This window comes from Habropoda laboriosa, unplaced genomic scaffold (genome assembly GCF_001263275.1).
Source record: "Habropoda laboriosa isolate 0110345459 unplaced genomic scaffold, ASM126327v1 scaffold95, whole genome shotgun sequence".
Taxonomy (NCBI): Eukaryota; Metazoa; Arthropoda; class Insecta; order Hymenoptera; family Apidae; genus Habropoda; species Habropoda laboriosa.
Window position 1 is genome coordinate 388045 of NW_017100204.1, and position 12680 is coordinate 400724.

The following is a 12680-nucleotide window of genomic DNA, read 5'->3' on the forward strand; positions in this document are numbered from 1 at the left end:
AAAAATAACGTAAAGATAAATACGAAGCATTTGGAATATGCCGAGTCTTTCAAATTTTAAATTACCGATAAACCCACTTGTTTGTTTTTTTTTTCATTTTATTACACAAGGTTCTCCAAATCGACGTATAATAAACAGTGTCATACAATTTGTATAAATTACTGGTAAAGAATAATTTTAAACAATTGCACTATTGGTAATTTTTCGTCGATATTGGTGCAAACATACTTAATCACAATTAATGCTCTAGCATACTCACAAGGGAACATTCCTTTGTTTCTTCAAACTCTACTGTATGATGGAATCAGTATCATAGTGCGATAAATTGTACAGAGTATACAGAATATTCAGATAAATTGCTACGTTAACGAAAGCTTTCCATGAAACTTTAGAAAATAATAGATCTCAGAAAAATATTCGACTCAATTTTGTTTAATCGGTATAATACCGCTGTTGCTGGCACTGTGTTTGACTTTTATTAATTTTCATTTCCGAATTAAATATTAATTTATTGTTTCAGGATTTATTATTAAAACGTGTCATTAGTTTAAACAATCATAACTCTTCAAATTGATTGCAGCAACCCTCAATCACCCTTAGAATCGAGGCTACTAAACATATTATTCACTGACGTTGTCGAACTCGTAACAAACATTCACTTGAAACCTTCGTTCTCGTAATAATCACCAATTTCGATGTCTGAATTCTTTCGAGTATCGCTCCCCTTAAGTTTGACCCAATTACGTTACACAAGAATTACGCAACACCGTTGCAAAGTAAATCAAAGGCACTTCCTACGATGAGACAATAGAAGCATGCTTCCAGTAGAATCCGAGAAACGTACCTGTGTACGATTACATAAATATTACGTGGGTGCTTGGGAAGGGACACGTGGCATACGGTATGAATGAACTTAGGTGTACGGAGTAATAAGCGTTTCACTGGAATAGCTCAGACACGTGGCTCAATTTCAACTGAAGCACGTATATCTGTTAATCCTCGCTAGCATGAATATTTCACGTATGCTGAAACACGTGTCGCACAGATATACACATAGTATATACAACAGCAATTCAGCTGTGAAGCATGGAATTATTCAAAAATTGATCATCACGTTAAAACCGCCAATTTTCTATCTATCTCGTAAAGATCGGCTAAAAGCCCTTAATTCCTTATTCAACTTAGAGAGTTTCATTGTGCGGGTTAAAAAATTCACGAGAATAAATCCTCTCAAACGAATAAGTCTCAATTACGACAAATAAGTCGAGCTTTTTCCTTGATCGACGAAAAGTCGAGTGGAAAAGACGAGGGAGAAAAAGAAACAGACGGAGGGGAAGAGAGTAAGATGAAAGACGAAATAGGCGACGAAAGAGAGAGAGGGAGAGAGAGAGAGAAAATAAGAAAGAAAGAAAAAGGAGACGATAAGACGAAGATCCTAATCTTAAGTCGCGCGATCGCTTACCATTGCAAATTCTCTTGGCAGCGGATTTCCAAAGCTCCCTCCCTCTCTCTCACCCCGTTGCATTTATCCGAGGCCAAGGTAATTTCGGGCCGGGACGGAGGGAAACGGAATAAGCAGGATAAGCGGAAGGGAAACGAGACGACGAAGAAATATGAGACGCTCGAGGAGAAAGCGGACAGACGGAAACGAAGCGGAAAAAATGGTGGAGGAAAATGTGTCCGAAGAAACGGCGACGGAAAGAGAAATGGTCCTGCTGCCGCGCCGGTGTCTGTCGGAGGAGGACGGCTGTGTCCAACAAGACGAAGTAACGAGTAAACGTTGGCGAAGCAACGAAATAGAAGTATTGGAACACGGGTTAAGGGAATTGTTTTTATTGCTCGTGAAAACGAGAGGAAACAATTGATCCGTGCGATAAGCGGAGAGAAGGTTAATCGAGGCGAATGGGAATATCTTACGCGAGGTCCGTTCAAGGTATGAGAATGAGTCGAGGGAAATATGCTTGGAAAATTGGAGATATGTTTTACACTGAACGATGATGTATGAGTTAGATTGCGAGGATTTTCTTTATTCCGTAATATGTGTAAAGTTTCGATATTACAAATTTTCGCTGTTTTCCGGAAATTCGATAGAAAGATTTCTTCAAGATCGAAATTTTCATCTCTGAATTTTGCAATCTGTAAATTTTCTCGCTTTAAATGTAGTGATTTCTTTATTCTGTAATATATGTAAAGTTTCGATTCTACAGATTTTCGCTGTTTTCTGGAAATTCGAAAGTTTTTATTTACTAGAAAGTTTGTTTTCGTCGATCTCTGAGATTTTCAAATTTTCCACTGTCTTTTCTTCAAATTTCCATCTCCAAATTTTGCAAACAATTTTTTCCGATCGATTTCCTTCTCCGTGAAAATTGCATACTCTATTTGCCATTTCAGTGGCATTTCTCCCTTTTCAGTAAAAGAAAAATATTTAAAAAATCCACTCTATTTGGTTCCATCTTTAAAATACTATAACTCCACGAAGAAACTCATAATTGCAACAAACAGACCTTCGAAAGACGCCTGAAAAACCAACCTTTCAGAATCTAAGCGAACTTTCATTCGTTCGAACGTATTCCAGCGCGAACGTTCGTACTTCGCAGCAGAAGTTACGATACGTCTCTTCGCTTGGTAACGAAGTAAATAGAATATCTCAGGTGAGATGCAACTGGAATGATTTACAGCAGGCCAGGCAGAATTGTTCCGAACGGAAGAAAGGTGGAAAATGAAACGGGAGCGAGGGAAGGAAAAATTGAGAGAAAACAATAATGGCGAGGGAAGATCGGCTGTTCAAACTGAAGAGAAGCTGGCAACGTCCATTGAAACGAAGAAGCGAAGTTCTGAAGTGCGAAAATTAAACGAGAGATGAGGTGGCGAAAGGAAATGATACGAAACCAGCGCGGCGGTGGGCGTCGAAGATGAAACGAGATGAAAATAACCGTTCTTCGTAAGTTTGCTGATAGAACGTGAAAAAGAGGAGAGTGCCTCGTAATGTGATGATTTTATTGGGAACTCGTTGAAAGGAACGGAGAGTGATCTATGAACGGAACAAAAATTCGACACAAATATCTGCTTCCGTGTGAAGAAAGATGGAAGAATCGCTTTCAACGCTGCTCGTGGATGAAAAAAAAAAAGAAGAAATATAGAGAGATACGGCAGAAACTCGATCAGTTTCTTTGATCAAGCGAAAAACGCGTAATGGCGAGCAAGAAAGTGGTATATGAAAGGGTGGGAAGGAACGATAACAACTGAAATGGAAAAGTGTCCGATAATAGGTTTGAAAGAAATTATGGAAGCATTCAGAAATCGAGTCAAAGACTCTATTCAAATATAGGTATTTGGAAGTGACGCGCAAGTTGTTTAACAAAAATATATTTACTTGAATCCGATAACGCTTAACCTAATTTTGAAGTGTAGGCGACACGATGCACGTAGAAAGAACGTCTACGACAAAAGGCCTCGTGCCTTTTTCGGGGCTCCCTTAACCTTTTAGATACGGTGCGCCACTATAGTGGCTTTCGTGGATAGCACCAATTTGGGCGGTACGACACTATGGTGACTTTCGTGGATATCATGATTTTCAACGGTATTATACGTTTTTTTGCTTTATTTCGCATTTGTTTCGCCTAAACCACATTTCCTGGCAATATCGAAGCTGTCGTTGAAGAGTACACGTGTCAGAGAATCGTCATGAACGGGTTTTGTGCCATCCGCGGCCAGGCGCGCCGTCCCAGGGGTACCCACTTGCGGACGAGCGCGCCGTACCTAACGAGGGCCAACAGTCGCCAGGCCTAAGTGCGTGGCCCCCCGTGGCGGTCGCCGCAAGGTACAACTAGGACTTTCTTACATTCAATTAAATTCATACTTTTCGTTAGTTTTTGTGAATGAAATAAAATTTAAAGGGTGAATTTGTAAATAAAAAGGGCAAAAAGAGAATTCTTTTAAGCAAAATTACGCTTTTCGTTATCTTTTGTGAATAGAACGAAATCAGAGGAAGTGTACTACACACAGAAGTGATTTATGTCGTCGATTATGATTACACACTCAGCTTTCGATGAAATTTAATCAACTTTGACACACGAGTGAAAAGGTGTAGGTAAAGGAGCTTTCTAAATTTTTCTTGCTTTTCATAATCCTGAATAATGGAAAGGAATTTAGGTGTGGAAGAACTTGGGTAGTCGGACGTTTTGTTTCTGGAGTCTCGAATCGCGGGAATCGAAATTGGTTCAGGACTGAAACTTACGATTGGAACGTCAAGAAGGAGGAAAGTACAGGTACTTCTGAAATTCTAGTCACGCATTCGGCATCCCTTGGGAAGCATACTTTCTAATCTTGTAACGAGAATAGCGAGCTAACGTTATCGTAATTTTCTCTGTTTTCTCGTTTTTTCCTATGAAACGTAGAAACAGAAATACGCAGAATAATTTTATTTAATCGACTTAAATTGTAGTAAATTGTGCGACTTTTTTCTCCGAGTAGAAAGAAAGTTTTTCAGTTAGTTGTTTTGTAGATGAAAAAAGAAATTGTAACGGTTAGCAGGAGCAAACTAATTTTGTGAGAAACCGTACTTTATACCACGTTCGCGCATGTGAAAGAGAATAACATCTGAATTACCTTCATTTTTTTAATTAGGCTGTCTTTTACATTACCGAATGAACTAAATGCTATAATATTCAGAGTTCGCGACGAGTTCGCTGTGGATACTACATTTCGCCTGAAATTTTATGCGTTATCACTCCGACCAGGTTCCCTCTTGGTTAATTATGAAAATGTGAATCTCACGTGAATTTCATCAATGCGCAACTAAAGATGACGTCGTACGTCTGATGTACGATACAGTGAAATAACACTTAAAAATTAACACTAACATTTTAATACAGATATTCGAATATCTGTAAAGGAGGAAAGAGGAAAATTTGCAAGAATTGTGAAAACGTACATTCACATTTTTCAAAAGAAAAGTGGTAAGTAATCTTAATTGTAAACGGTAAATTTGGGGAATTATTTAAAAGTTGATTCGTTTATCAATTTAATCAAAAGAATCCAAAGACTTAAGAGAAAAAAATGTAGACTTTATAAAGAGCTATAAGAACGTACGTTTAAATTTTTCCCAAGAAAAGATGACAGAGCGATAGGTGATCTTAATTAGCAAACAGCGAATTTGCGTGCAAGTGTTTCGCGTATTATGCTCGCCTGGCGGAAAACAGGTTGGACGGACTTCTTAAAGGCAACTTATAAAATCAAGTTTCTACAAGAGGGTGTCAGCGTTTCCTTGGCTGAACGTCGCGTTTCATTTTAAAGTTAGAGAAGCGAGCAACATAATGCGCTTTTAACGTTAAAACAGAAACTCTGATTATAAACTAAGTTCCAGCGGACGGTCTCCCGTATCAACGTTACCGTCAGTTGTGTAATTGTGATATCGGGGAGTCGTATGGCAAACTATGACCGCAATTCCGACCGGTTCTCGATGCTTTTGTACTGATTCCTAGTTATGTGACGCGAAATTCAACTCATTAGTGTTAACGAGGTTTCAATTCTAACCCTCGGGGTGTCCTTTAATGACGAGGAGGACAGGAGCTCTAATAAATTAACGCCAAAGTAACCTGAACTTCTTGATAAAGTCTTTCCTGAAGAAGGTAACGGGAATTGTTAAAAATAGACGTCCAGAGAAATTTCACGAACTCATACTTTTCGATCAGTTGCAGTATTAAAAAGTTACTCGAGATATTTGTTTTCTCTTCTAATTTACCAAATATTTTAATTAACTTTTAATCAATCATCAGGCTGTAAATTAATTTCTCTGAGAAATTTCTCGAAGTGAAAAGTTTCGATAGTTTTTCTCCGTCTTTCAGCTTTACCTGAAAGCTAGTTGCAGAAGTTAAACCGGAAATAGAATCGCGTGGATCGATAGGCGCGAATGTGAAGCAAAGATTTCCGCGGAATAATTTTAGGTAGACGTGGGGAATTAGTATCAATTCGAGGGAGAAATACGGAGAAGGAAGGATTCCTGTGTACTCTTCCACTTGCCTGTTACAAATTTTATCAACCAGCGGAGATTTCGTGCCGCTAACCGGAAGTTCAGCAGACTAAATTCCGCGAAGGGGGAACGAATTAACCAGCAACCGGGATTACACGAGCAATCACAAATCCGTCCTTGCAAAATTAACCTTAGAAGTTTCCAGCCAGGCGTTACCAGCTTTCCTCGAACAACCCCGGACGCAGTTAGAAAATTGACAGATCCTGTCGATCACTTTCCGAGAATGGACTTCGTCGACGAACCGCCTCTCGTTTTACGTTCTCACGAACAGATATTTCAGGAGAGCAATCGGTATAAATAAATCGACGGTTCGAAGAAGAAGTTTCATTCAGGGAACGTCGTATTTAGCTTTGTCGTTTGAGAAATGTGGAAAGAAATTAATGACAGTGGGCAACGGCCTGGAAATTCTCTAATAAGATACTCGAAGACATAATTGTCCTGGAAATCGTGCTAGGAATAAAACACATTTAATTTTGTCGATTGGTAAATTCGTTTCAACGAAGAATTTTGGATAAACGTGGAAGGAAAAGAATGGCGAAAGAAACTCATAGACCTAATTATCCTGGAAACCATAAGCTATTGCACATTGTGCTAGGAGTAAAATTAACAAACAGCGTTAAATTGAAATTTACTAAGTATCCGCTGAACGAATATTACTCTGCAGTGTTTTAATTAATCATCTTCTGCGGCGAAAGTTCTTATTTCCTAGCTCGAGTTCAATATTGAATACTCCGGGAAGAAATAAGCAAGAACGATGTCAATAATGCAAGAAATACGTCGATCAAATATTCGCAGAAGAAGTGGGAGGGAGGATCGATTTAAACAGTGGAGATTGCCATTGCATCTCGCGTTTCACTTATTTTAACTCGAGTTACTTCGTGGCAGCCTTATCTACTTGCTCGTGAAATTCTCGTTTATCCGTTTCTCCTGTACAGTAAATACTTTCAGATAAAAGCTCGCCCCGATAAACCTCGATTAGGTTCAAGCCTGGATGTTCTCAATACGGTTCCGCCAGTCCAGGCAATTAAGGATTGTAATTGGATCTCGTTAAAACGCCACGGAAAATTGAACATTTGCCCGGCATACTTTCCACGTGTTTTCAAAAACACCAAGTGTAGAAACACTGTTATCCCACGATTCTCTACCCAACCTTCCGATACTTCTTAATATTATCGCGTAGAGACGTTTATTTTCGTGCTCGTGCAAATCTGTGTGCGTTCAACGAATAACAACGAGAAAAAAAAAATACAAAGAGTTTCTATAATAAACATGTCGACTTATCGGAAATGCTCCGATCGTATCCTAAGTGGCGTAATCAAGAGCTTCTAGGTCCCGAGGGCACTTGCGCAGCACTCTGCTGGAGAGACACTGTGAGACAAGGTTGAAAACCTTAGCCGTGACGTCAAAGTGTTCAATTTTCATATTATCAGGTGCTTTGATAACCGGCGACAGAGTTTTTGCGAAAATAATCCATCGACAACACAGAGGCTTTGGAATTATATTTTGGAGACTTTGGTTCGATTGAGGAATCGAATAATTAATGAGGAATCGTCGCAAATAATTGTAACGTCAAAGTGCCCAATTTGAATATTATCAGAGTCTTCGATACCTGGAAAGTGAAGAAACTTCGGTATAACACATTCACGACTCTCGTTCAAAATTATGAATTAAAAAAATTATCGCGTATTTGAATAAAGGGGTTTCCAGGTAGCGTAAAATACCAAGGCGGTGTGGTTGAAGTGAGATTACGGTAATACTCGAGATGAGTATAATTAAACACGTGACAACGGAACATGGTGCTGCAACCACGGTTACGCGAATGTCCGGCGCTGACTTTTGTCGATAAACGCGTGTTGTTGGCTCCCAAATTTCTTTATTTTCAAACAGATTTTCAGGTAACAATAATATATATGCACAAATTCTTAACGGTTAATTATGCGCAAGTCCAATGTCCGAAGGTGCAACAGTTCCGTGTAATAGTTCGTACAAGGGTCCAGAGTGTTCTCGCAAGAGTGTTCAATAGTTCACAAGCGTTCGTTACCCCTATTTGTTACTGTCCAGTCATTTTATACACTGTCGTCTGTCCAGAGGTGTGTCTTAATGAAAATTGGGAAAACGATGGGAAAGGTGTTCTGTCTAGTGGAGGAGGTTAGAAAGGTTCGGGAGAGATCATGGTCCTGTAGCTCACGCCCTGCAGTGGGATCGGTACGTCAGGTGCAAGTAGCCGTCTGTCCAGAGGTGTGTCTTAATGAAAATTGGGAAAACGGTGGGAAAGGTGTTCTGTCTAGTGGAGGAGGTTAGAAAGGTTCGGGGGAGATCGTGGTCCTGTAGCTCACGCCCTGCAGTGAGATCGGTACGTCAGGTGCAAGTAGCGATACATCTGTAGGTCAAGGATAAGGTAAAAAAATTGGTGTGTTCAGGTCGTCCTATTGTTGTCCACGTTTTAGCCAGTCTTTGGTCCGAAGAATAATATTGCGACACGTGAATTTGCTATTGAGCAGAAAAGGCCAGGCACTTAAAAACCCATTAAGCGTCTGGCGGTTCTCCCCTGATTGTAAAATTAATAACATGCTACGAAACTAAATATTCTAATCCTGAAAAATAGCAAATGTGTCGGTCGTATTGTAAACTTGGGATAATTCGTTGTCCCCAACACGTGTCGACACAAAGTAAAACGTGGCTGATCGTGGCTGACAAACGTGACGTGGTCCTCGTCACAAAGCTCGGACCATTAGCGTAAATCCAGATTTAATAGGCTGAGGGAACAATAATGAGTACGCGCCGGACTGCCGTAACGTTCGGATATTCATCATTCGTGGATTCACGATAGCCTAGAAAATCCATTAGCAAATCGACAGTATTGGTTCGACGAACACGTTGAAAAAAAAAAATTCATCTCTTCGTTAAATGTATTTCGACGTTAATAGATACAATCTTTCGAAAGTTTTCGATGAGAGATTAATCATTATCGAAAGATAAATTCGAAAACTGATTAACCTAGATTCTGATCAGGATCATCGTCAAGTACGACTTGATATCGCTTCTCTTTTTTTTTTTTTTAAATAGAAACGACCTTTTCACGATTTTCACGTGGTATAAGCTCTCGGGTGCATCATCGTGGCAATTTCATGAGATCCCTCGTTTTAATAACCACAATCCACCGCATGAAATACACGCGTTTATTTTCACCCTTGCTTAACTTCCTGCACGTCGACGTTATGACTCTTTGACGTATCGTTCTCGCGCTGTTAATCGATATCCATTAAGATGAGAGTTCGTGGAACCGATGCGAGGCAGGAAACGCACCGACCTGAGAAAGAAAGGCCGACGTGGGGGCAGATTAAAGGTGCACCGACTTGCAATTTTTGCTCGATTTCCTATCTGGGGCACGGTCTTTGACATTTAAAGAAATAATCACGATGAACGTAACGGGACGGGAAGATGGTGGTACTTTTGTGCCCATCCACTTCCAACGATTTCCTATCCGTTTAATAATAGTGAATACTTCAATCCTTTATTCGCGAAACAATTAAGGTACGGTGCATCTTTGAGGAACTCCGAGGAACGTGAAATATTCCGACGGATAAAATATCGCCGATGGGAGATTCTGCAAATTCCGAGGAATGAAACGTTGGCAATGGGAAAATATAGAAATTCCGACGAATGAAATATTAGCAGTGGGAAATTTAAAAAATCCCGAAAAATGAAACATCAGCAATGGGAAATTCTAAAAATTCTGACGAACGAAATGTCAACAAAGGGAAATTCTAAAAATGGTAACAAATCAAATATCAACAATGGGAAATTTTTAAAATTCCGAAAAATGAAATATTAGCAGCGGGAAATTTAAAAACGAATTGCACATTAGAAAAGCTAAACTTCGCTAAATTTCCAAATAATTAGAAATAAGACAGATAAAACGAGGCTTAGAACACCCTCAAAATACCCAAATACGTCCAAATTGTTTAGCGAAAGCAAACGCGTCGACATTCAGTTACGCTAATTAAAAGGATCGGTGCAACAGTTCGAAAAGTGAGTAGCAGAAACTTATCGAAATCCTACTGTTCTATTTCAGTCGGCACTAAAAGCGTCGGGCGCTAAGCTGAGGAATGGAGGAAACGTGGCAGTGGGAGCAGCGAAAGCACTGCCATATCATTCTGCTCAACCCTTTGTCGTACGTAAAGGAGAACCCGGAACAGGCTGCAGGTGAGCCCTTCTATATCAGCAGATTTTTTGCTCGACCTAGCCTCCTCACGGATATCTCTCGGTTGAACTCACTCGAAGGAGAAAAGGACGATTCTCAAAAGAATCCCGTTTTAGCGGCAAGGACGATTATGCCTTTTTATATCTTCGGAACCCCTAACGTCGTGCCACGACTAACGTTCAGGGAACGTTTGAAAAGAGATCCTTTGGTACCTTTTGCTCCAACTATACAGAAACCAATACGAATATCCGGTGTGCTCGCCACGAGAGAAACCTCTTTTTCTGCCTCCAGGATATCTTTTACTCGATCGCGTGACCATTTGCCTCGCCTACACCTCCGTCCCATCAGACCAGAGATCATTTGGTTATTAGCGTCACTCGCGAACATCGCTCGGAGAAAATTCTACTCCGGTTTCCTTCTCTCTCTCTCTCTTTCGCGCGCGCGAAATTACCCGGATAATTGTGTCTCGCGGTGAAACCCACCAACGATTTCCGTTTCACGGGCTTTTAATCCAACACCACGTTGAGTAGAAACCTTTCTCTTCCTGCTTTTTTTCTGCGAGACTTTTTAATAGTTGATTATTCAGGAATATTTTTCAGCAATTTGCACGAATGTTTTTTCAGATTAATTCTCTTCTCTTTGCGATTTTTCTGGAAGAAAATTCAATTTCGAACGACAGCTGAGAATTGTAGACGAGAGGAAATTTTTATATTTGCGACGTACTGAGAAAATATTTGTCTCAAAGAATTACAAATTTCGGGCAGAACGTTGAAACAAAGTTCGAAACTCACGCTGAAATATTTCTTACGTGAATTCTTCACGCTCTAATCTTCCTTTGCGCCAATTCTGCACGAGCACCGAGTCAGAAAATACCTTCTCACTTGATAAAAATAGCATTTTCAAAAATTGCCCTGCAGTGTTAAAACAAAGAGGTGGAAAAGTTAAAGAAAACGAGGAAAATATGTTCTACGTTTCAATCTTTCCTATCTGAACCTACCTAACGCTATGAAAACCGCGTTAACCCTCTACCGTCGAGGCGGAGTCTCTCATTTTTTCCGTTTCCTTCCATTCTATTTAGAAGTCGACATTACTACATTAAAATGAAATTAATTCTAACACTCTGTTCTATAACGTTCATTAGGAAAATGTGTAACAAAGGTAAAATCGATGAGGAAAGTTGTCAGAAATGTTCTATATTTATAAACTAACCGGAAGTTGAGGACCTTCGTAGACTCCGTTATCTCGACGGTAGAGTGTTAAGTCGTTGGAGGAACCGCAATGACAACAGAGACGCGTTTTTCAGATGAACGAAAGCGGCTACAAGGTAGTCTCTGCAAGGAAGAAGACACCCTGAAGAAGAGGAGTCGCGTGCCGGGTCTGTAGCGTTCGGTAAAGAGAGGAAGGGCCCCCCGAGTATCATCAGATAGGAGAAGGGGTCGTCATGGGCCCGGCACACCAAACCGTAGCCCACTGAGCGATGCAAGTAGTTAGGGCCGGGGCCCTGCTAGTGAGCATGTGGCTCACTAGAGAATGAAGAAGCAAAACGTCCGGACCATAACGTTGATCATCACCACGTTTACCTACCTCCTCGTCGGCGCTGCAATCTTCGACTACCTCGAGTCCGAGACAGAGAAACGACGCAAAGTAGCATTGGACGGTACGTTTCTTATCGGTAAATCGAAACATTCCAAATAGCACAACGTTTCGAGTATCGAAAAGTGACATTTTCAGCAGAAATGAAAAATCAGACAGATCTGTTTTGTAATACTTAACTATCGTGCGATTACTTTTTCAGCGAAATGGTACCTACATGAACGTATAAAATGCAGAAAGGAGTATTTTGAAAATTTATCGGTATAAAATCGTTATTTTCGAAATTTCTTTTTTTCTATTTATGAAGTGTTAGGTGATTGTTCTAATATCAGCGGTACTTGAAACGTTGTGCTGCTGTTACACCCGAGTTTTTAGAATGTTCGACGGTAAATTTTTGGAAAATTTGACACTAAATTCTTGAAAATTTCCCACTTGCCACATTGTGACATGGAGTTGCTCAGAAAACACGTAGACCAACGAAAGGAACGACGAGATTTTGAAAAATGTCTGTTATCTTTGGAAAATTTCAAGCTGCCGTTCTCTATTGTCGAAGCTTTAACAACCTCGACGGATGGAGAAAGGAATAGAAAAAGCTGCAGTGGCTGGATAATAACGATGTCAGTGATTTCATAATAGGGTGAAACGAGATGGTTTCGTTGTTCTATATATTTTTTAAGTAAACAAGGCAGTCCGTATTCTGAAAGATCGCACACGATTCCGCTTGAAATGTTAATTTTTTACAGTTTTCGATAGTTCCACCGATAAAATGAATGATGCAAAGGCACGATCCCGGAAGTGCATGTGTTACACCACGTCGAGCTTCAATTTCATTGTTTACAATTTTTAATTCAC

The 12680-nt window shown here is 40.0% G+C and overlaps 1 protein-coding gene across 1 annotated transcript in view; it reads left to right on the forward strand.

Annotated features, from left to right (window-relative positions):
• The window catches only part of LOC108570582 (two pore potassium channel protein sup-9), a 163264-nt gene that overhangs the window by 146450 nt on the left and 4134 nt on the right, over positions 1-12680 (forward strand). Inside the window, exons 2-3 of the mRNA XM_017932465.1 lie at positions 10107-10237; positions 11539-11892. Coding sequence (XP_017787954.1) covers positions 11766-11892 — 127 coding nt within the window. The 5' untranslated portion in view covers positions 10107-10237; positions 11539-11765. The remainder of the gene's footprint in view (positions 1-10106; positions 10238-11538; positions 11893-12680) is intronic.